Below are 25,474 nucleotides of genomic sequence, written 5' to 3' on the forward strand. Positions count from 1 at the left end.
AACTAAGCCGCGTCGACCCCGAGGCCACGGCTTCAAGGTGTTGACACAAACAATAAGTATCAGAGGAACTTTTTCAAGTATACTCTCGAATAATAATATTATAGGATTCTATGAATACGATTCAAGAAAGTTTGAGAATGTCTAGAGTTTAATATGATGTCAAAGGAAGAGACTATCGAGAGTCTAATTTATTTATTTATTTTATTATAAGTATTTCTTTGACGCCTCTTTGATGATTCCGCCTTTATATATTATAACTAAAAAAATGGCATTTAGGTATGAGTAAACGATTTCAATAATGGGCATGGAATTGTCCCATTCTGTGCTTTGACCGTCCAAGTGGCCGCCGCCGCCTCTTTTCCTCTGCGAAGAGCGCCACAAGCAAGCAAACGCATTCAAGCCTTCCAGCTGACCAGAGACGGCGAAAGTTTTGGATTGTTCAGTCTCGTGCGCCAATCGCGTTGAACTTTCAATCTCATGGATTGGGTGGCGACGCCACGAACGACAAGAGTAGGAGAAACGTCACCCATCAATTGATTCCGATCGACGTGGCGTAGTCCTACTCCGATGGGTGCAGCAACTTTCGTTGATTCGTGCTCAATCGAAGAGGATATATGTGACCTCGTGGCACACTCCGATTGAAGCTTATGGGCCGGCCTGCCTTGTAGCGGCCCATAACACGATTCGTTGCTTGTTCGTGGGCGTGAATTTTCGTATTTAGTAATAAAGCATGGCAAAAATATTACCCACACTTTCCTCACAAAACAACAGTGGAGACGAACGAGACAGTCGAATTAATCCGCAGATGATGTTTTATTGCGAGAAAATACGGCATGTTGCAATTTACTATAGAATATATACTCTGTGGACGAATTGAAGTCGTACGGTGTCATGGTTACGTGCAAGACACCCAAAGAATCGACATCGAACAACTCGTGAGGCGAGGAAATATAGCTCGTTTGCTATCGGGCGTCTCCTGGTTAACAAGTGGGGTAGTCCAGCGGCGGTGGAGGCAGAGTCGACTCGGCGGTGGGTCCGTTAGCCACCTCGAATGCTGTGGCCAACCCGAAAGGCAAGTGGGCGTCCAAATGGCAATGCAGGATCCATACACCTACACATCAAACCATATAGTTCCAGCTGCCCCGGCGATGGAGAAGACAGCGAAAAGAAAGAGACGCACCTGGGTTGTTGGCGACGAATCGGATGACGGCCCATCCGCCCACCGGCACCGCGACAGTGTTCCTCACCTGCGGGTCGACCAGGTTGTAGCTGCTCGCCGCCGCCGTCGCGTTGAAGTTCCCGAAGCCCTGCGCTAGCACAAAGAAGTTGAAGCCGTGGAGGTGCAACGGGTGGTTCTCCGTCCCCAGTATCGCCGTGTTCTGCAGCACCATCTCCACCGTCGCGTTGTACTTCACCTTCTTCAACTTGGTGCCCTTGACCGTGGACCGCAACGGCTGCAGGGACGGGTCGGTGTTCACGGTGAGGTCGGTGAAGTCGAAGAGAGCCGCCGGGTTGTTGGGGAAGTCGGCCGTGTACACCCCGCTCACACCCTTATACTGCGCCTCCAGCAACGACGTCGTGGTGGGGAACCGAAACGATACGTTGTTCATGCTTCCAGCGAAAGAACCCGCGGTCCTGTTGCACCGGACTTGGCTCGGTTCGCAGGGAGCAAGCCCCAGCCCGAAGGTAACGAACATCTGCTCGTCCACGACGAGAGGGACGGTGGGTCGGCCCGGCTTAAGGAGACCGGTTATCTCGGTGAAGAACCGGTGGGCGGTCGCGGTGTCGTTGAAGGGCGGCATGGTGGGCATCGCAGGAGGCGAAGAACCGTGGGCGGACTTGTACTTGACGATACCGGTGGTGGTGGTGGTGTCGAAGGGAGGGCCCTGAGGGCCCGTGCTGATGTATGGGCGCGCGGCCATATAGTATCTGCCCGGGGCAGCATCGGCGACCATGAGGGCGTCGACTGTCTGCCCTGGGGCGATGACCACCACGTCGGTTTTGTAGGGCTTGGTGTAGCTGGCGTCCACCGCCACCACGGTGAAGTTGTGCCCGGCGACCTTGAAGAAGAGCTGATTATTGAGTGCAGAGTTGATGATGCGAAGCATGTACGTCTTCCCTGCGACGACTTTGAGCCTGTAGGTGTCTGCATGCGACCATGCAGCGCACGAATCAGAAATGCACGCGTCGTCATCGACGGGCAGAGGTAAAGAGTCATCACTCACGCTTCTTGGAACATTCGTACGAGTCACCGGGCTGCCCGTTGATGGTGAACGCGTCGGAGATGTTGGGGTTCCCACCGGTAAGAAAGGCCTCGTCTGCGACATCGACCACATTGGCCTTCCACCACTCCCCTGCAGAAGATTTGAAGTACAGGAAGAGCTCGGTCATCCGGGGCCAGTTTAATAGGACGAGGCGAGCACTGTTGCAGAAACGATACCCAGGACGATGGGGACTTCATGATGGGGCTGCGGGAAGGGGCAGCGCTTAGGGCCGCCCCTGGGACGGATGATGATAGCTCCGTGGACGGTGGCACGGAGGAAGGAGACGTGGGCGTGCCACCACAGCGTGCCTTCTTGGCCGGTGACGTTGAACTTGTAGGTGTAGCTGTTCCCGGGGCGGATGGGGCACTGCGTTACCATGTTCGGCCCGTCCGCCCACGCGCTTAACATCTGGAAGATGCCATGCCTGCAGCAGCAGCAGCTTGTGACTACTGATTCCTAATTGCCAAACGCATTGAGTCTTTGCAGTTTGCCTCCATTACTTACCAGTGGATCGACATGTTGTAGGGCGACTCGTTCGTGACATGAACCACCAACGTGTCGCCTTCGTCAACCTCTATGGTGGGGCCGGGAAGCTGGCCATTCACTGCAGTGATAACTCTGTCTTCGCACAGCCGACTTACCGTCAGATTTCCCACCTGAAAGACGAAAAGCATGTCGAACTCCATCGACGGAACCAAAGATAATACTGCAGAAAGAGAAACAAGGATTGACTGCAGGGAGAGTAAGTAGTAGATCACATTGAAGGTGTGCTCCACGATGGATGCATCCGCAACGAAGCATAGGAAGACAAGAACGAAAGCCGAGGAACGCATCGGTTAAGTTGGGAGTATCGCAGCGACCGAAGCAGAGGAAAGCCTCCTCTCCGCTTTTTCTTCGAGACCGGATGCCAATGGAGAAGCCATCGAGGGCCACTTTTATAGAGCCACCGTTGCGTCGTCAAACGCACGCAGAAAGGTATTCCTCACCGTTGACAGACAGAATCAGAGCCCAAATCGTAGCAGGTGATGATTAGGTTGCAAAAACTACCACTCTGGTCAACACCATCCTATTACTAATGAATCCTTCCAGAGTTGGTAGCTTCAGTCGTACATACGTTTCCAGATTGCCCAGTCCGATCGACCGGTTAGCTAAAAGCACTCGTTCCTCGGCAATGTCGCGTGGAAATTTGTGCGTCGTCTCGGCACTATATGACTCGTCGAAAGCCAAGGTAACGACAGCTCACCTGTCGCTCTGTAGTTCCAACGAGTCGATGACCTGTCCGGTTTTGACTGCATCGATGGATCAACCAAAAGCATGATGAACAATAGCAGGTCGGGACACAAGCGGAAGTCTCTTCCTTCGCCGCAGTACTGAAAGATACGTCGATGCGATTGCAGAGTTCATAACGAACCATTTTGTCTATGATGGTTTTTGACAGGTAGTATAGGATGGAGAGACACGGTCTCGTGGGGAGAAAGACACAGGGAAACAGTACCGAGCATGTCATTTTCTGGTCCTCGACGAGTTGGCCAATCGAATCCAAACAGAGTACGAGTAGCTGAACCTTCTCATCTACCATCTCAACTACATCTTTTCGATAACAGATAGTGTCACATCTCAGGAACTAAACGAAGAGCATGCTAACTCGACTGAAGAAGGAACGGTCCATCCACTGGATGTCAAGAGTTGGTATCAACGTAGGAAATGGTGCCATGAGTAATGACTTGCAATACAAGTCTCTACGAGCCATAAACGTCATAACCGGAAGTGGGTAATCTGCTTTCCTAAGCACTCCAAGACATGAAAATATTGTTTGAGAATTCCATACTCATTGTTGCGTCCCATTCAAAAGTGGAGATTGGAATGGGTCAGCATCAGCATCAGGATGGCCCATAGAGTGAGAAGATAGGCCAACGTATGATTTATGGCTTTCATATTGAAAACAACAAGATTGGAATGCAATGCACATTAAAATATCCCATGTAGATTAGGATTGGGTCGAAATCAATAGCTTGAAGGTGTAGTTGGATTAGGTTGCCACGAAATGGGATGGCATCCCACCGGCTGCTACAGTGTGTGTCATGAGAAACGAGACTGCAGCTCCGAAGCAGATCCTTAGAAACTGATAGCGAATGCACTTTGATTCCATAACTGTAGAATTCGTTCTCATCAAATATCTCGATGCCTGGTTTGGGGGTTTAAGGGCTAAATAATCTGTAATTTACGTGGAATTACGTATATAATTAATTGCTCATAAGCTGTAAAATTGTAAGCTCACTGATGGTGGAACCACAATTTGGGCTGGCTTACTTCTACAAGCCCACTTATGGGATTGGGCTGAAGACAACCATAAAACATTCGATATCAAGCGTAAGTGGCGAAAACGAAATTTAAGTCTACGATCTTATGATAAACTATCAAAATCTTTACCAACTAAACTAGTTGGTATCTTCAATGTACTCAGTGATATATATATATATATATATATATATATATCATAACTATTAATATTATTTTTATAGAATTATTTGATTAGTAAATTTACTTAATAAATAAAAATTTATATTTTTAAAAATTACTCGAGCTTGTCGCCAAGATTATACACTTAGTTGAATGGATTGATGTAGTGTGCGTGTAACCTAGAACATCTAATGGCATCATAGACCTATTATTGCCTCAAACATCTGGACCTAAATAGTTATAGTCTCTCTAAGAAATTATGGAGGGATGCTTTCACATAGTTAGTCAGTAGGTTGAAGTCTTAACATGGGGAAACTATGGTAGGGTTGTTTCTTTACAACCTAAAAGATCAAGATTCATGAAAATGTACAACGTCTTTTCTTTAAATATTTAAAGATAAGATGATGTACATTGACCTCGTAAAATCCCACATTGACGAAAGTCTAATAATAAGGATTTTATATTTAAAAATTTATTTTAAAAAAATAAAATTCCGTAGAAACTAAGGATTGGATATATGATAAATGGTGGACGTCTATTATTGAGGATTTGGGTGTATGGGATATGGGTAAAATAAAATGGCTCAACGAAATGTTGGTATAAAATAAAAGCTTTTTAAAAGAAAACACACATTGCCACGTGAAAGTTCATTAGTTCGCTTTGTTTCTTCTCATGGAATGACCACTGAAAGTTGAGCATCTCCTCTCGTAAGGTTCACACGTTCGAGTTTCTCTATTATTATTATTATTATTATAGGATCCACTGAAATGGGTGGCGACGGCGTGGAGTTCCCTTGGACTGTAAACTAAACTGGCGAGGCCGGGAAGCACGCTTGGCCGGTGAAGGCGGCTCCGGCAATCGAGGCCAAGACGACAATCCTATCTTTGCTCTGTTTCCACTATTAAATTGTTAGAACTTGATAGAAAGAGAGGATGGAGTTATAAAAACAGATAAGCTTTAATATTCTATATTTCTCTCAAGAAAAATATTTTTATAATTTCAGAAACTTTCTTACACTCATGACCCAACATATAGGGTTTATATAATCCTCAAAGATACATTATATTAATTGTATTCAAGATGAATACAATTTGATTTATCCTTCTTTAGACTTTTAATCTATTTTTTATTCTTGATATAATGATTCTCCCACTTGATGTAATGAATATTTCTTTCGATGAAATGAACCTCTTTATGACACTTGAACAAGTTTAATTTCAACAAAAATTTGACAGACACGACACACATGAATCTTATCTATATCTCTTAGGTCTTCTATGTTACGTAAAGCATCGGTGACTATGAATGAATGGGAGGATCAAATGTAATAATCTTTATAACTCTATTTAATTTTATTTAAAAAGATAAGATATTAATTTAAAATTTTTAAATATATTTTATTTTTTTGAACTAAGAATTTTTTAATTCCTAAAACTATATTTAATCTTATTTAAAAGATAAAATATATTTATTTATAATCTTCTAAAATATATTTAAAGTACTTAAAGTATATTTTTGGAGATGAGTTCCGATTTGATTTACAAAATTACACTCATAACTATCACCAAAAATTTTTATCCTTAAAACTCTATTTAATCTTATTTTTTAAAAAAATAAAAATATTAATTTATGATCTTCCAATATATTTAACTTGTTAGCGGTGACTGTATGGCATTATTGCATCTCCGATCGGTCAGGCTTCTGAGATTGAAGGATTTGGTCCGAGTTTCTATGTATCAGACATTTATCCGAGAAGATCCTTTCGATGTTTAGGCAAAGAATTTGGTCAATATATTCAGTCGAAGAGTCTTCCACTTTAAGAATGGCATCATATGAAACCATTTACTTTCTGATCACGTCCCCTTACTCCACCTTAAATAGATGCAGGAAGAAACCACAGACGTATGGTGGAGGAAAACGTGCCGAGCTTAAACATGGGTGCATGCACCTTTGGTTCCTTTGCAAAGCTCTGCTGCCCATTCACGCTATACCTTTGCCCTTCTCACTATATATTGAAGCTAAAGAATCATCCACAGGCCAGAGACTCGGTTGGTGATTTGCTGCTGTGAGTCGTCCAAAGAGAATGCAGAGGTGTTGAATCGATGAGGAACAAAAGCAAAGCTCAAGCATTTCGTTAGATAAAGCGTGGAAGAGACAGGCGGTGAGGTTGAAACAAGAGGAGAGACAAATGAGAAGCTTTAAAGGTCCAACACATGCCGCCGCTGCTTTGTTATCCTATGGATAGAAAACGAGAAGAAGACGGCATCGGTAGGTGGTAAAGCAAGGAAGGACTGGTGGCGGACTCTGAGCAATTCCCCCGTCTCCTTTCTCGCTTAGCTTCCATGAGGAAGCTGTGGCCGAACCTGGACCGAGAAGATGGACTGGACACCGTCCTCGAGGTGCCCATCCCCGAGGAGACGTTCCTTTCCGACGCCAGCTCCAGGAGCAACAAGACACTCTGCGCCAACATAAAGGCGTGGATGCGATCGCACGTCGACCGGTCGCCGCCATCGCCCATTGGCCGCGGGGCCGAGCTCCAGCTCATGCTCGGTGTCATCGGGGCGCCTCTCGTCCCGGTTCCCGTCCAAGCGTACAGATCCACACTCGTCCGCGGCATGGAGAAGGATCCTATTGTGAGACTTTCTCTGTCCCATCGATGTTTCTTCTTCTTGACATCAACCAAACGAAAATTAATATGCGTGGATGGCAGGAAGTCTCCATGGCCAAATACATCGTACAGCAGTACATCGCGGCGTCGGGAGGGGAGCAAGCGTTGAACGCGATAAACAGCATGTACGCCGTGGGGAAGGTCCGCATGACGGCGTTGGAGTTTCCCAAGGGCCACGGCGGCGGCGGCGACACGGCCAGCAACAATAGGAAGGTAAGAAAGGGCGGTGGCTTCGACGGCGCCGGGGAGATTGGGGGTTTTGTGCTGTGGCAGAAGAAGCCGCATCTTTGGTGCTTGGAGTTGATGGTGTCCGGGTGCAAGATCAGCGCCGGGAGCGACGGCAAGGTGGCGTGGAGACAAACCCCATGGCACCAGTCCCACGCCTCCCGTGGCCCGCCTCTCCCCCTTCGCCGTTCTCTTCAGGTCCGTGAACTCTTTCTCCGTTCCCTCGCCTTGTTTCTTCGTTGACACGAGCGAAAAGCACACCGTTTCCTCCGTCACATGCACAGGGTCTCGACCCGATGTGCACGGCCAACTTATTCGCTCGCTCGGTGTGCCTCGGGGAGAAGAGGGTCAACGGGGAGGACTGCTTCGTGCTAAGGCTGGACGCAGAGGCGGCCACCTTGCGAGCCCGCAGCAGCAGCACCGTAGAGATCATCCAGCACACCGTGTGGGGCTACTTCAGCCAGCGCACGGGACTGCTCCTCCAGCTCGTGGACTCCCGCCTCCTTCGGATCAAGTACTCGGCGAGCAAGGGGAGCGTGTACTGGGAGTCCACCATGGAGTCGCACATCGAGGACTACCGGCCCATCGACGGTGTCAACATCGCACACGCCGGGAGGACCAAAGTGTCTCTGTTCCGGTTCGGGGAGACCAGCGACGGACACACGCGGACGCGGATGGAGGAGACGTGGAACGTGGAGGAGGTGGACTTCAACATATGGGGGCTCTCCACGGACTGCTTCCTGCCCCCGGCGGACCTCAAGGCGGGCGAGGAAAGTGCTGACGTTGGCGACGGCCCGGTGGCAACTGCGCCTCCACCTTCCAGTGTGCAACCGGCGGCCACTAGGATCGGGCCTTCGCAGGTTGCTGCAGTTGACGTAGACGAATCGGACTCCACGTCGACTGAAGAAGAAGACGAAGAAGAAGAGAGGCAATAATATCATACATATATTATATATAATACGATAAGAAGAATTTAATGTGTAAATACTGCACCGATGTAAAGAATTTTGGAGTGCATGGGGGTTTTCAGGCTAAGCTCTCCAAATATGTGCATGTCGAACTACAGATGTAATGTAATTACTGATGTGTAAATACTGGATCAGCCATTTGTGTACCCTTTGACCTACTAGCTTTTCATACGCATAGGGGCAGATTCTCCAATTGAAATTAAAAGTCAACGGATATTTTAATTAAGTCAACTTAAAATTTTATCGAGCAAATTATTATTACGAAAATGAGGGGGCAGAGACGGCGATGCTTAAGCTAATGGACCGGGCCTAAGCCCAAACCAAAATTTGACCATAATGACAAGTCACTTTCCGAACGCGACTGGTCCTCTTATCGATCGCCATTAATGATCAACAAGACATATGATTAAATTGAAACGTTCCAATGTACATCAATTGATCCTACGATTGAGATGATAAACACAGCCGCATTCTCTCCCAAGCAAAGCACACACCGTCGCATCCCTCGAAACCAGCATAAAAGTGTTCCTTCCCTCTGCAGGCTAAAGTTGGCGAAGGACATGCCTGTCTCTCGAGTCATTTACAGCTTTCGGGAATTCTTTAGGAAAAAGAATTAACCAAACCACAGACGCCGGCCCACAAAGTCGTACAGCACGAAACGTGTCGCCGGTGGTGGGTAACCCCACGTCGGATGAACATGCCAAATAATTCGAACGCAGATACAATATTTCATTAACACTTGATTACAATCGATACATTTTTATTTCCAAACATGCAAACCGCAAACCATGATCTTATATAGCTTTCTTCACATCCAGAGAGTAGACTCGAGACTCGGCAAAGAACTAACGAACTTGGGAGCCCTGCTTATTTCTTAGCGACCAGCACATTTCTTGCGCTCCGTCACACACACATAGGCTGCTAGAGAGAAAGAGAGAGAGAGAATTAGGGGGGTGATTGATGACGACTATCAAGCTGGACGTAGGTGAAAGAGAGCTTGGAATTCCTTATTGCGAAACTAAAGGATTCCAAATATAAGACAGCCACCGCTTATTGTTTCTTCACACCCTGCGATCCATCCCTGCATCCCCCGCCAAAATCTGCTGCGCTGCCACCTTCCTAAATCCATTATAAATTCCCTACTGCTGCTGCTTATGCCACATATATATATATATATATATATATATATATATATATATATATATATATATATATATATATATATATATATATATATATATATATATATTCTTCATAATTTCTTCTCCTACTCCCTATCATAAAAACTATTGCAAGCACCAAGACTGCAGTAAGTTGGTGTAAGTGAGATGGGTCAGTAGGTCCATTCCTGAGGGAGGCCGATATCATGGGTTGCTGCCGTCGCCACTGCTGCATCAGGCGTCGGCGAGGCAGTTAGGTTGTGTTTCCTTCTCTGATGTGATAGCCCCGCACTGCTTCGCCCAACAAGGGCATCTGCCAAGCCAAAAACAAGAGCTTCCAAATTAGAATATGATAACAACACTCCACCAATGTGGACATGAACGCATCTCAGAGTAATCACCATGAGTCAGAACAAAGCCACCGGGGAAGCGTGGCTGTGCTGCGAACTCCTTCAGGTTCAGGTTCAGAGCTTGAACCACCCTATCGGGAACCAGCACGGTTGAACAGCCTGTGCAATATCAAGCAGAAGTTGCAACACACTGTATAAAAGGGAGAACAGCGAGGAGACATGTAGCACATCAAAGCAAATAAGGGAGAAACGAGGGCGAAGTCTACCAGCTTAATGTTGACTCCCGATACAAAGGAAAAGTAACGCCAATGAACTGCTCACCGAGACGACGAATGATGGGAAGACTATGGCGGACCGCTCCAAGGTTTACAGGAAACGACAGAATAATGATGAGATTCTAGCGGTGAAAAGAATTTTACCGGTCTTTTTCCTTGGCTCGAGCTTCTTGCCAACCGTCCGCGGCAGGAAGACGCCGGTCCCGGCGGACTCCTTCCGCGAGCCGGCGTTGTGGAGGAACACGGCCCGCATCCCGGACCCTGGAAGCGGTGGTTGCTGCTGCTGCGGTGGCGGTTTTCGGAGAGGTGGCCACGCGGAGGGCGATAGATCCAAGGGCCGGCCACCGCCTCTGGCTTTGCTCTGCGTTCCCCAGGCCACCGACAGCGGCTGCTTCATCGTTTGCTGCTGCCTCGGATGGTGAAACTAACAGAGAGCACCAGATGTCAGGGAACTGAGGGCTAATAAGAGATGCGGATCAGAGATTAACGAAACGGTCGAGGCTCACTTGTGTTGCCTGCAGTTGCTGATGCGTGAGAACGGGAGTGACGGCACCGGTCGCATGGTAGCCAAAGCTCGCGTTCTCTGAAGCCACCGACGCCGCCAGGGTGGGTTTAATCGGCGCGCCAAGAATCCCGCGGTCGTAGAGACTCTCGCGACGGCCAAGATCGTTGCTCCGCATCCGAATCACCTGCCCCGCGGCTTCGTAGAGCAGGTCAGCGGGATCCTTGTTTTGCTTCTTCATCGGAGACGTGGATGGCGGCGAAGAGACGAGCGACGGGCCGTTCGAGCTCCCCTTGTTGGAGGCGGTGGACCACGCGCACAGCGTTGACTGGGGCGAGCGTGCCATGGCCTTGAAGAACTCGTCGGATCAGCGGATCTCCGGCGTGAACGCCCACATAAATTAGTCGCCAGATAAGAGGATCAATACTCGTTACCTTTGCGTCGTCCGCTGCACCACCGGAGGCATCCTTGTCCTCGTCTTGGAGGAAGTAACGAGCCATCTGCTGCGTGAGCCCGGCGATGTGGTCCTCTTCCTCGTCGCTCTCTTCCGTCTCTGTCACCGACTCCACAGGAGAGTCCAGATTTGAGCCAAACCCAAAAGAGAACTCGCCCGTAAAGCAAGCCGCGGCAAAGTCGCCCCCACCGTCCTTGCCTCCTCCTCCACTGAGAACGAACTCGTCGCAGAGGAAATCAGAAGGCAGCCAAAGCCCTCCATCATCAAACTCTTTGGCCATGTCACACAACAACAACAAAACGTGTGCACGCGCGCTGCTCGCAGTTGTTGGACTGGTTCGAAGGATAACCAAGCAGAGAGATGCCTAGAAATAGAAGGAAGAGGTGGTGATAAGATGAGATGCACAGAGGAGGAGCGGGTAGCTACGAAAACTCCTCTTCTCTTCTCTTCTGAGATGAAGAAATCAACAGATGGAAAGGGAGAGAGATGGAGATTTGGGGGAGGAATGTTGAGGAACCGTGAGCAGTAAAGAGAAGTGGGGTTGAGGGCGTTCCCAGTTCCAGGACAACCGCAACGCAACACGCCCCCCCAACCCACACACACACACATCTTTTTAGGAGACTAAGAAAGCCTTTAAAAGAGGTGAACGCAACGCAAAAGCCCTAATTTCTCACCGCACTGCCGATCCATCCCATGGCCGCATCCGTGACCGGTCCTCCGCCCCCACCGACCCGCCATGTGTCCGTCCCACCACCCAAACGCACGCACCCGAACCCAGGTCGCGTGTTGGGCTTCCCACCTACACCGTCGGTAAATAGTAAAGACTTGCGGCAGAGAATAATTAATGTAGTAAGCTGTAAACATCAATAGGAGGTACTTCAAAACCCATTTAGGGCTGTTCCTTTTTCTTCTTCAATTGCCAAAGCTCGGTGTAAGATTTAAAGATACTTAATACAAACGAATCCGTATCACAATACACAGCACAACATAAATCCAAAAACCTCAAATGATAGGAACGGTGCAGAAGAAGAAGCCAGCAAGTTGCTCAAACGACCATCGTTTTCTACAACGTATCAGCTTTCCATCACCGGACCACACCGAGTTGAGGGGCTCGGCCATTGTACCAGTAAAAAAAAGGCTTTTTTATTTTTTTTTTATTTTTTATTTTCCAATATATTTTTTATATTTTTTAATTAGTATTTTATTTTTATTATAATTTATTTTTTTCAATAGATTTCATCAGTTTCTATTCGAATTCAGTTTCTCAGGAATAATATTTTTTTAATAGATTTATAATATAATTTCAAAGTACTTACCATAGGATCATTCGAAAAATACTATAATTAACAAATAATTTTTTTATATAAGAAAGATTTATAATTTCTTGATGAAGATATTTAAATTTATTTTAAAATATTATAAATTGATAGGATAAATCTCTTATATATGGGGATTAATTATATAAGTGTGAAGATCGAATATATATTTTATAATTATGATAAATAATATACATTTATTATTAGAAAGATGAAAAATCCTTGTGTTTCCATTGTAAACAACCCCTCTACTCGTCCACCACACTTGTCAGGATAAAGGGAGCATGACGTCTCTGAGAAGCCACGTTGTCCTTCAAAAAAATACTAGTATTGATATGTTCCTTGGGAGACCATAAGACATGGGTGCACAGTCCGATCTCTTTCGCCGGAGATAAGAGACAAAACGTTCATTATATTAAAGCGATGGGAATCGTCATTTCCTTTATTATAAACAGTCTCTCTTTTGTACGCTACGTATCAAATACATATAACATAATAATCTTTATGTCATTAGCAGTCATCCGAGCACGAGATTGATCTGCGCCCCAAGGAAATTAAACTTTGTATATGGATCCCATTGTTGATTTATGATAGTATCAAATAAATTTCAATGTAATAATAATAATAATAATAATAAAAGTCTTGTCTTCTGTATTGGATGAGTTTATAAGATAACTATTTTTTTTGTCCATCGTCATGCTATTTATAATTTTTTAGTATTTTAATAAAGATACTATAAAAATATATTAATTGATTGGTATACTAATAAAAATATGAATTAATAATTATTTTTTGAATTAATCATAATGTTTTTAATAAAATTATAATAACTTTATGTGACATTAAAAATATTATAATTTTATTTTAATATATTCTAATTGATATTATAATAAATCTAATAGGACGATTCCATTCCAGAGGACTTAAGAAAGAAAAAATAAAAAAAAAAATCAAAAGGATATTTTAAAAAAGAAAAATATTTAAAAATAAAATTCAAATATACGATCTTATGATATATTTATTATCAAGATCTTTATTTTTTATTTTTTAATATATAATAAAAATTAAAGAAATTATTTTTTGTCGAAGAAAATAGAAAAACACAATAAAGCTGCGTTGGACAGCTGGGCAGTAAATAAAGTAGGCGAGCTGCCCGCCTAAATAAAGTAGGCGGGGGCAGTAAATAAAGTTGCCTTTGATGTGCCACCCCCCCCTCCCCGCAAGGATCTGCGTCGGTCGCAGGTTGTTGGTATCCCCGCCCTGTTCTGTGGTCTGCGGTCACGGTTGTTGCCACCGTAACACTCGGCGCCCCACCTCTCCCGAACGGAATCCGGAATCTCCAGGTAAACATACAGGCAATAAAGATTCCGTCTTCCACCCACCCTGGCCATCCGCCCCACCGCCCGTCCCCACCACCGAAAAGCAAGGGGACGCCGTCACATGGGCCGACCCACCGCTTGACGGCGCCCGTCACTTTCGGCGTAAAGGACGGCAGCCGCGACAGACGGCGAAGGCCCCACGATGCCCGCTGCTCCCCGGACGTCACACCCTCCTTCATTAAATCGGATTCATTGTCCTGCCACTTCCGCCCGCCCTCACCCCGCGCAGTTATTATTATTCCAAGGGAAATATAATAAAAGCGAGCTGAAAGGGGGCAAGCGACGACGATGCTACGTTTAAGGGTCGGAGGAACGGTGGCGCCGCCCCACCGAAAAGAACGGCACGGCCTGACGCGGAAAATGCCGATGGCGCGAAAGAGGCGAATAAAAATAGAGAGAGAATAATAAAGCGTAAAGTTGATATATATATATATATATATATATATATATATATATATATATATATATATATATATATATATATATATGTGTGTGTGTGTGGAAATGGAAATCGATTAATGGATGCATTTAATACAAATAAAAATTCCAACATCATTGAAGCGCTACTCGTGTGATTTAACCCGCGAAGCAACCGATGGACCCGCCAAATTCTTCCTTCGCCATGAAGTTTGGAATCTCCCGCCATCGAGCCTTTCCCTCACGGCCTTCACTTCAGCCTTCATCTATGCTGAGGGAGAAAGTATGAGCGACAAAAGAAGATAAATCCGAACATTCTCTCTTGGATAATAGGCCACGAGAGTCGATAGATCATAATTGCACTTAGGCTATTATCCAACGATGATATGGATAATTTTAACACTAACAGCTTCGTCATCACGTAGATCAAGAAAACTGATGAGGATAATAATTACGATAAGACTCACGTGACATCAGCTGCATCAGGTGACGCATCTCGCCTCTGTCAACTTGATGAGTCACCTGGTCAACGCGAACCGGAACGCCTGCCGAGGCACATTAACACCCTGTTCAGGCTCGATTTCTCACGCCACACCAACGGTAATGTCAGACACTACCAGAAGTACGATTCTACTCCCTGCGGGCAGGCACATCATGCAACGATAATTCTTACTATAAAAACCCTTATGCTTTGAGGAGAAAGAGAGGAGGACGGAGCTAAAGAAACCCTATTCACCCTACACTAATTTGATCGTCGGAGGGGTCGAGCCGAGCTCCCCGACCCGACCTTTGTGCAGGTGTGAAGGCCGAGGTCTCCCGCTAAACGCCCAGGCGAGGAGCCCCTTCCCGGAGGAAACGGCGACCCCGTCCTGATCGGACCACCGTAATCGACCACCTCAACAGTCTCGAGAAACGTCCCAAGAAGATTCCCGATCATCCGGACCCGAACCAAGCCGCGTCGGCCTCGAGGCCACGACTTAAAGTTGTTTACACTAACAGAAACAATATATAAACACCAGCATGGGAGACATTACTCCTTGCAATCGTCGGCAAGAGGTCATATCTCCTGTTTTGACTTTCTAAAATGGGTCCACGAGACTCACTCTTCACCGATCTTACAGTTGGGAGAAAGAACTGACTCTACATTAATGGTCGGTGGCATGATCCGATTTCACCAGTCTTTTCTTTTAGATGGACGAGGAAAAAATCATGCTCTGCCTGACTCAAAGAAGCAAGGAAGACAAACCGAAGGCTTCACCACAACAGTCCTTATGTGTTGTTTCTAGGGGCATATATCGACAAGTCGCTTGTATTTAATATCTTTACTATATAGGGTAAGAAGAGCCTTGATGGAGACTGGTCTACCTCATCTAGTGCCCAGATATAAATGTCAAGCCTTAGGCCAAGTCGAGACAAGTAGAAAAAAAAACTCTTTACTCCCTCATTTACACCGTTGATATTATTGTTTTTCTCCCTTTCTGTTTTTATGATTTAAACATCAGAATGGTCAAACCGAGACACCCTCGACATAGACCTACTATACAATATCATCGAGATAGCCAATAGGCACAACCAAGAGGCTTATTTCTCCAGCACTCTCCAGCACTCTCGTGTCTTCTTTTAAAGCAAAGATCTTATCTGCTAAAGTTGGTACGAGACTTATTTCTCCAGCACTCTCCACATGCAGCTCGAGACACAGTTGACATGAAGTCTACTTAACGGCTCAGCGGAGCGCAGACGGAGGAGCAAAGCATCGAACGAAGACGCAAGAGTTGGGTTCCCAAAACCGGCAGCAGCACAGCAAACATACGATGAACGACAGCTTTGACGTACCCCCGCATCTTCCTCCTCCTTTTCTTCCTCGGCGTTTCTACTACTTTTGGTCACCATCTTGTCAGAACTCTGCAGCAAATGGCGGAAGGAAAGGACGGGCAGAAAGCTGGCGTCCTCTCGCCCGCTGTCGCTGCTTTCTTCTCGGTTTTCGTGGCCTACCACTCTTTCTCTGCCCTCTCAGAAACCAATAATGCACATCGCCACAACATTTTGTCTGAGTTTTCTTTCTCTTCGATGACTCTGATACTACTGAGCCATGCATGAGCGGCAGATGACAGCTTTGACCCCACGTCCGGTCGTAAATGTCAGCAGATCTTACAACGTTGACCTAAACTCTTATGATCATCTTCTAGCACAGAAGCTGGTGATCGAGGTGGTGGATTTGATGTGCTTCGGAGTCGTGGGTTGGAGTGCCTCTTTTGCTTTAATCTCAAGGTGGGACCGAATCTTCAGATTATGGTTCGGGAGAAATGTGTCAATGTCAACTCATCATACAAGATGAGTTTTTCCTCTCAAAGGAAATCAATACATTATTACTCTATTTCCGATTCCTTCCTTTATGAATGTGTATATATTTTGATGACTTAACTGTGTGTCCAACTTTCTAGGAAATTTAAATTATAAATAAGTACCATGACCGCACCACCATAATATCACTATTTCGATGGAGAAAATAAAATAATAACAGCTTCTCTATCCTATATATATATATATATATATATATATATATATATATATATATATATATATATATATATATATACTAAGTTTTATTTTTTTAACTTTTTTTTAAAAATTTTATAAAAGATGTGATTAATCGTGATGTTCACTGCCATCCGAGTCTTTTATCTTTCGTTAGCTATTATTGGTATACTCTCACCCATCACGTTACCACTCATTTGTTTTTTATCATCGTACCCCTCGTTCTTCTTTGATAACAAATATCAATATCTTATCTTTCTCTCTTGATTTCATCATGAAACGTAACCATATATATAATTATAAGATTTTTATTTAATATTAAACATGGATAAACATATCACATCACCATTAGCAATAATTGGCTTGTACGACAAAGTGAAAGCGATGAATATCATATAATTTTTCCTAAGAAAAATAATAATTTTTTTTATAAAAAATAAAAGTTATATAAAAAATAGTTTGTAATTAGTAAGAAATAATTATGTCTCTTAATTACTAATAATAATAATATTATTATTTTCCACAACTCCTCCTTCCCCTCAAATCCATCAACTTCTCCTCCTCTTTTCCCTTTATCTTCTGCTCTCTCCTACCTCCATATCCTTCCTTACTGTATCCCCTCGACTCTCTCTACTTCCGCCCACTCCCTTCCCTCCTACCATCGGAAGTTACTCCGACGATGCTCGTTATTCGAAAAAGAAGAAAAAAAATATTTACGTTTATTCACATAAAAAAAGTCCATAAAATATTAAAAAAATTAGAATAAAAATAATAAAAGAACAAAAAGAGAATTGTCAATAGAATTATTATTTTTACATAAAAAGCGCTGGATGTGCGGTTGGTAGTTGTTTTGGATAATTAATGTGCACAAGCCACTACACGCTAATCCATCATCATCAGCTTAATCCAAAATATTGAGATTCTAATGCCGCTTCTCCCTTGCCGGGAGGTGTTTTTGTGTTACCCGTCTCAAGATTCCTCGATTGCTTGGAGATTCTTCCCGGTCACAAAGTCCAAGACGTTGACACCCGAACAAGAACGATCCCTCACCAGCCCCCAATGGTTGACCGGCCTTTGCACGACAGTGATCGATTACCTGCACTCCGCCTAAAAAACGATCCGAATCTGAAGAACGAACAGTCAGATCTCAGCCCACACGCTGATTAAAAGATGTTCTTATCAGCTCCAACAACAAGTGACGTACAAGGCACAACTTCTCAGATGCCCCACCAATCCATTCGACCCGACTCCTGAACTCCATTTGCGATCGGCATCATACCGAAAGCGATTACAACGTGGGACAGTGAAGTGGCAAGTTGTGTGGTGGAAGAATGGAAGAAGACCTGCACCTATAAAGTTGCTGGAGATTTCCAATCATAAGATCAATTGTTACATTGACATTTCAGAACTGCATCCAACATATCCCTCGCACACTATATGTCGCAGTAAATGAGTTCGATTGTACCTATAAATTACAGTGTAAGCATACTATATGTCGCATATGTTACATGTCTAGATTCTCGTTCGACTCAGAAACAAAACAGTCTGATTCACCAGCCTACCAAGATGATCCCCAGGTTGAACGACTATAAATATATCCATGTAAAATTATCCTTCTTTCATGATCTACATTCATTTTTCACACATTTACAAGTTTGCTTTGTGTGTTTTGAAGTTAATATGCAGACAGTACATGTAACCCGGCCAGCAGCGATTGGATGCAACTTGAACAGCCCTGCAAAGCATGACTGTAAAGACGACAGCTGCGCCTGCTATTAGAGTTTGGGCGAAAGGTTTTCACATTCTCGGCCATTCAAAGATACCTGCACAGGGAGAAAAACCAAGGTATGGAAAGAGGAAACAAGGAGTGCAAATCTGTTCCCTTGGTTTAGGATCTACAGAACAAAATCTCAGTTTCACAAACAACTCCAATAGCTCGACAAGCATGCAATTTCCAGTGCGGGTTCCTAGTAGCAGTATGTTAAGAAATAGTTCATATTGAAAGCATTGATCGACCACGAGGAAAAGAAAATACAGACCCCAATACTAAGATCCAAAGTTTGTCATTACCGATTTAACCAATTGCTCGATTGGTAACTCTGTTATGTATGTAACAGCAAACACCAAACCCATGACGCAGAGTACAAGTCATTGTATGCCAAAATCATGCAATTTATCTGTTTGTTTAGCAGAAAAAGGTGTCCTTCTGATTTTTGGGACCAATTTTATTTCAAGAATCTTCTCGTAGACCATGCAAAATCGACAACTTTAGCTAACAACTTTGACACAAAGAACACTAACCCATATTCCAAAACAAGTGACGCGTCTCGAGACTCAAAAAGTGATCATAAGAAATAACTGAGGAAGAAGCATGCTTTGCGAATATATCACAAGGCATCTCAAGGACAACATGGTACAAGCAAAATTGATTCTCATGTGATAGCAATAGAAAGAATATTTTACCAATAGAATATCTTCGTCGGTGCCATATGATTTCCGCGCTTCATCCAGGCACTTCATGGAAACTTTCTCATATTTCCTAAAGAATTTTCACAGAGAAATGAATAAAAGAAGTGCTTATTGGACAATATGATCATACCAAAGAGAAATTAAAATATTAAACAAGGAAATAATGCCATGTAGAGAACAATACTTCAAATGCATAAAACTCAGCTACATAGTGTAGACTGAACAATTATGCAGTCTTGGAAATCTGAGACTAGGATGGTCAGCAAAATACTTTTTCACAATGTTTTACTCATACAGAATTCTCCGATTGGGATGAGATGATTTATCAAGGTAAAATTGGTAAAAGAGGGCCTACAAGGCATTCTTTTGTCCACACAACTAAATCACAACCTCTGTGCTGCAGTTACAAACAGCTACAGGAAAATCCTATATGATGTGATGAACAAAATAGTGAACAATTAACAATGACTATTTCAAATGACGTGATGAACAAAAGAGATACACAAATCAAAAGATGATCACTGATTTGACGACAATGTGAAAATGATTAATTCTGACCATGATCTATATGATGGATACCTAATTGGGAGCTCACGTGCACGATGGTGAATTGATCAATATATTAGTACCGGTTGCCACATTAAATAAAACCCAAAACAGAACCCCAGAGAGAAAATGGAAAACGACTAAATTCAATCTAGTCAAACATGACCTGAGATGCTTGTCAAAGTTGTAACTTTAATATGAAATGGTTAGGTATCATATGGTCCTATGATAGGAATGCCACAGAAACTGACTTCCATCTTGTATTATCACCGAAAAAAAAGGACAAAAGTTTTATAGCAAATGTGTTGCTCAATATGAACAGGAGTGTTTCGAGCTTTTGAAGGTTCAAACAAGATTGTAAAATTCAAGATTCTTGGTGATGCTATTTAATAAATGATAGATCAATATGTTGAGTAACTTATTAAAGGAAGGATGATTCTTTTGACAGAGATAACCTCAGATGACCTCTCATGCATAAAAGAAAGACATGATATGTAGACGCCAAATTATATAAGTACAGGTGCACCACAACCAAAAGGTCGCTTCAAAGTTGCTTCACCCATTATGTTCAGAACATTTTTATTAATGGCAAACTACAGTTTTATAGCAAGCTTAACCAAATCATTTCTAAAACATCCATTGCCTTCAGGAACACATTTAGAATGGCATTGCATAGTGCACATGTCAATTCATTAAGACTGAATTTGGCCAAATAGTGATGCATATAGTTGCTAGAGATTTGATTTACTTTCATGGAAAACACACTTTCCAAAAACCAGTTTCATAATCAAATAATACCATCAGAGACCCAAAAAGAAACCCCATTCGCAATTCTGGAAGAAGATGATAATAAAATGCTGGTCCTATCCTTATTTCAGTGTAAAAAAAATGCACCTAGAACTGGCAGGATCTCTTATTTCAAATTCACCGTTATCTCCATCGTAGCCACATATTACAACATAATGCCCTGCTCAAAGAATTTATTTCACTTAACCAATATAAATGTAATGACAATATAGCAAAAAGAATAACTTTGAAAGACAAAGAGAAAAAGATGGTACAACTTACAACAACAGAATTCAAGCAATTTAATTTGGTCAAATGTTAAACAAACTGTTAACAAAGAACAAGAATAAACAAGTGACAGATGGCTATGACAAATATTTTGTCATCGCCAGATGACATACAAGGAGCTGACAGTTCAGGGAGGCTTGTGTCAGAGGATGACTTCAGTAAAAGTCATCAACTGATGTTTCAGATAAACTGATTTAATTTGCAATACAGACATAGACTTTTCAGCCTCTGCCATGGATTGCTCTTCTTCCATTTAATGACATTTCCAACTACTATTATCAAAGAAAGCTGGCTATATCATTGTCAATTTAAATATATTGATTTCTTTGATTCACTGAAAGAATATCATTAGTACACTATTTTATTCACATTTAAAATGAATGCCTGACACACCATCGCCAGGGCATCATGAAGTCTAGTTTGTACATATCATGTATAGTTTCCAGCTTACTGACTAATAATACCTCATGGTTAATATAAATAAGAAAATAATGGTACAACTGTATATCAAAGAACTTACCCATATAATCTGTGTTGCTCATATAGCACTCAGCAACAGGAGCATCTTTTGTCCAGGATTGACTGCATGAAATATAGTATTGGGAAAATCAATTAATGGTCCAAAAAGAATCAATAGTCGTCCAACATGAACAGATCTTTAATTACCATATGATAAAAACGCCAAACAAGAACTTTTTTTTTTCACTGTGATTTGGTGTCCCATAGTATAGGTCTACTGCTGGTGGTTCATGTTCATGAGACTAAAGATCTAAACTATAAGTTCAGAAAGGTAATGAAATCTGTATACTTTATCACTTAGTAAGGAGGGAGAGAGGGGTGGTCGGGAAGAGAGTGTAGGATCACAAGGTTATGAAAAACTAGCTAAGATTTTTTAATATATGAAAGTTATCTATGAAGGTGCTAACTAGATCTTAAACCCCACAAGAGATGGGTAAATTTGGGTAGAGCTTTTACCTTAACTTGATCTTGTTAACTAAAGCAACAGCAACACATTGGCCTGATAGTATTAGCCAAGAAATATCTTTTGCACTGATGGATCTGCACTGTGGAACATGATAAATGTTTTAAACTAGTAAAGCGAGTAGATAGGTACTCATTCAACCACATTATATAACTTTTTAAGCAGTGGCCATAACATCCACATGTTGATAAGAAGTACAGACACATACTTGTATGCTAATTCCAGCTTCAAGTGCTTTTTCAAAAAGTCCGTCTACTCTTCCTATGTCATCTTGCAGTTGTTCCTGTATATGTTCAAACGTCATCAAGTTTAGACTGTTGTTTATAAGGGAGAATAAGGATAAACAGCCACACAGTCTATGTAAAAGAGGTGTATGTGGGGATCTGAGCAATTGAAAAAAGAGGAAAATATCACAAGAGAAACCATGACTAGGAGCATACATCTGATATTGAATAAGAAATAACTATAAATTTATTTAAAAAGCAAAAGTGTGAGGCACCCAAACTATAGCAAGTACAAATCCTGTACCCAAAAAAAGAGCATAAAGCACGCATGGTGCATGTTTGTAAAGAGCCATGAACAATAGCTGAGAAGTGATACATACATGATACCTACAACTGCATGTGCATTTTCAGTGTATCATGCATCTATTTATGTAGAACTTCTTCTGTTTCATACTTTAGAACAGTATAATCAACATATCCATTTCTCTTAATTCTCCAGAAAGGAATAATTTTATCTCTGACACTTTAGTGAAAGTATGAGACCAATAATAGCGATGCGTCTTGAATAACACTCAAAGAATTAGCCACAGTAGAATAAAGTGACATGAATCTGCATATATTCTAAAAAGTAGGATGCCTCTTCAACAGTTCTGAAAAACTTTAATATGCAAAAAAGTGACATAAATTTGCTGAAATGAAGACTTTGATTGGGCACTCACCCTATAGTAGGATTCAGCTGAATAATCTGGATTTGCACCTAAAGTGACAGTCAAGAAAGAGAAGTCCACAGAAAACGTATGCAACAAGTATGCTAGATCAACAGTCCAAATGCTGCAAAAAGAAGTGCAGAAATATCAGTGTCCAAAATCATGCCATGCCAGGTGATTTAAGAAAGACAAACTGAATATTACAATCTTTTCCATATTTTGCAGGAACATACATTGGGTGAATTGATACACAAGAAAGGCATCTAAAAGTGAAGTGCATCATATCCACAAATGGGAAAACCAGGTTTTTTTTCCTTTTTTTAAAGCACATCAACATGTAAATTCTAGATAACAAATGTCGACAAGTTTGCATATCAAGTACTTGGATTAGTGCCACAGGTGACAAAGTTCCAAAATTTGAATTGCAAAGTCTAGTTCATTCTGAGAATCCATGAGTTCAGTAAATCCACCACATTCATTATCATAAACTAGTAATTCACCAGGTTATAAATATCCTATGTGCAATATTTATCATTATTAACAACTTTCAAAGCCGTATTGTAACTGCAGATCCCAGAATGGATTCTTTTAGTATATAGCCCTTGGTAAATTGAAACATCTAAGAAAATCATATTTAAGGCATGTTCAGATCAACATAATTTGAATTCAGTGCAACAAAGGCTAAGAAAGCATACACCAGCTTTGAAAATTTAGTGATAACTAATAATCATAGACTCAAAAAACTTAATTTTCTACCAAAATTTGCAGATGCTAAAAGACGTGAAATAGTCTGAATAAACCAATGATAAGCTTGTTTCATTATGACGGAACATATAGATAATGGAACTTTTGTAACAGACTTCTAACATCAAATGTGATCACTATCTATTTGTTTTAATATTACTATAATCTGATCCCTTAACCACACCCCAACACACACACACACAAAAAAAAACCAGTAACATGCTCGAGTAAACCCATCTAGTTGGATCTATGTCTTTGTTAGTAGCATGAACATTGTAATAGATTAAAAGGCCTGTTAGAAGTCTCAGGTCTATAGAGGTCCATCTTTTCCGATTAGCTCATCTAAATGGTTCAGTCTACATGAATTCCTTTTAGAAGAAAAATATTGTACAAGAAAATAAGCACACTTCAGAAGTTCCTTCTCTGTAAGTTCTATTGCAAGGTTTGAGTTGCTGTATTCTCCCGGTCGCATTCCACAATCATAACCAAAGTTCTATAGCATTAGTACTTCACATGACTTAAAACTATATCAACACATATCTACCGTTGCGACTTAAGTTATATTCCTAGGGTTACATGTGCTATGCAATCATAACCTGACAAAGTTTGACAATGTCGTCTAAAAGGCCATGCTTGGAGATAGGACATTCAAAACATGGCAAGATTGCGTGGCATCATAGACACCGTCACGTGTGATTGAAGGGGAAATAGCTCCAACAAAGCAATTTAATGTACATTTAATAGTGGCTTGAAAGAGAGAAGAACAAAGGAAAGGGAAATCTAGCTGGTGAAGATAAAGCAGAGGATTTTACTATTGAAGAGAAATTAAGAGCCAAATCAAGCCAAATTACATCTACCATGAAAATATTTTTGTAACTAATAGGGCCATCTGAAACTAGACACTCCTCGAATCCCTATTTGAGCAGATTTGATCTTTTTGGCAACATTTTTCCAGCTTCTTTTTCCCCTTTCAAGAATCTGCTCCTCGGGTGGACCATGGTTCGATGCTTTCACATCCGAAGCCATCCAATTTGTGCGCAAAAGGAGCGACACAATCTATCCAGCAAGAATAAGAAGAAAGAGGGCTCACCTTGTGGTGCGGCAAAGCTTCTCGAGGTCGTGGATGTCGTACTGCTCCAACCCTATGGTCCTCAAGACCATCAACACGCAGGCGAGGCCGCAGTCCCAATCGAATCGCTGCCGCACATGAGGGACCTAGAAAACCACACGACACCACCATCATCAATCAGGCAGGGCAATCAGCCGCCGAAACGGAGGAGAATTGGGATAACAAAGGAAGAAGACCAACATCCACGAAGCGAGAGCGACAAGAGACGGGACGATCAAAACGGAAGGAGAAAAGACGGCCTTCGTTCGCCTCCACCTCCTCCTCATCACCACCAGCATTACGGCGTGCCGCCCTTCCTCCGATCATCTTCACCAGCTTGTCAGCAATAAGGCGGAAAGGCCACAGAACCATTCAAGCCGCTCCAGGGCAGCGGTTTCATTCATAGCATCAAAAGCAACCCCCCAGATTTAGGCAACAGGAAGCCGATGCTGCCGCCGCGGCGGAGGGCGATCCGCACCGACTCGATTCATCAATTAATCCGATTTGGAAGAAGCAGCAGAATTGGTCGGTCATTCACGAATCGACCGAACTCAGCGGCCTATAAAACTATAAATGGGAGACGACGGAGTTCCGCGACGCCTTCTGCCACCAGACGACAGATACTACTAAACCCGGGATCCACGTGG

The 25,474-nt window shown here is 42.9% G+C and overlaps 4 protein-coding genes across 5 annotated transcripts; 1 reads left to right on the plus strand and 3 right to left on the minus strand.

Moving 5' to 3' along the window:
- Positions 1-795: 795 nt before the first annotated feature.
- LOC135615836 (laccase-24-like) lies at positions 796-3,155 on the minus strand. Of its 2 annotated transcripts, XM_065114848.1 has the most exons (6): positions 3,023-3,155; positions 2,769-2,920; positions 2,441-2,688; positions 2,226-2,354; positions 1,181-2,146; positions 796-1,111 (listed from the first exon to the last, which is right to left on the minus strand). In XM_065114848.1, exons 1-6 carry the CDS (start codon positions 3,095-3,097, stop codon positions 981-983), a joined length of 1,701 nt encoding a protein of 566 aa, XP_064970920.1. In that variant the 5' UTR covers positions 3,098-3,155; the 3' UTR covers positions 796-980. The 2 variants fall into 2 exon arrangements, with proteins under 2 accessions (XP_064970920.1, XP_064970918.1); XM_065114846.1 differs by having other exon boundaries at positions 2,769-3,155.
- A 3,637-nt stretch (positions 3,156-6,792) lies between these two features.
- Positions 6,793-8,716, plus strand: LOC103990269 (uncharacterized). Its single transcript, XM_018827461.2, has 3 exons — positions 6,793-7,357; positions 7,435-7,815; positions 7,902-8,716. The coding sequence occupies exons 1-3, from the start codon at positions 7,067-7,069 to the stop codon at positions 8,550-8,552; spliced, it is 1,323 nt and encodes a 440-aa protein (XP_018683006.2). The 5' UTR covers positions 6,793-7,066; the 3' UTR covers positions 8,553-8,716.
- Positions 8,717-9,290: 574 nt separating this feature from the next.
- LOC103990185 (uncharacterized) lies at positions 9,291-11,939 on the minus strand. The gene is made up of 5 exons (XM_065114849.1): positions 11,307-11,939; positions 10,877-11,221; positions 10,515-10,794; positions 10,147-10,254; positions 9,291-10,058 (listed from the first exon to the last, which is right to left on the minus strand). Exons 1-5 carry the CDS (start codon positions 11,604-11,606, stop codon positions 9,919-9,921), a joined length of 1,173 nt encoding a protein of 390 aa, XP_064970921.1. The 5' UTR covers positions 11,607-11,939; the 3' UTR covers positions 9,291-9,918.
- A 6,474-nt stretch (positions 11,940-18,413) lies between these two features.
- Positions 18,414-25,435, minus strand: LOC103990184 (guanylyl cyclase 1). The gene is made up of 9 exons (XM_009409252.3): positions 25,029-25,435; positions 24,810-24,934; positions 22,988-23,099; positions 22,253-22,327; positions 22,038-22,126; positions 21,583-21,644; positions 20,883-20,955; positions 19,437-19,512; positions 18,414-18,796 (listed from the first exon to the last, which is right to left on the minus strand). Exons 1-9 carry the CDS (start codon positions 25,197-25,199, stop codon positions 18,749-18,751), a joined length of 831 nt encoding a protein of 276 aa, XP_009407527.2. The 5' UTR covers positions 25,200-25,435; the 3' UTR covers positions 18,414-18,748.
- Between the last annotated feature and the right edge of the window lie 39 nt (positions 25,436-25,474).

The sequence above is a fragment of the Musa acuminata genome, chromosome BXJ2-6, assembly GCF_036884655.1.
Source record: "Musa acuminata AAA Group cultivar baxijiao chromosome BXJ2-6, Cavendish_Baxijiao_AAA, whole genome shotgun sequence".
NCBI lineage: Eukaryota > Viridiplantae > Streptophyta > Magnoliopsida > Zingiberales > Musaceae > Musa > Musa acuminata.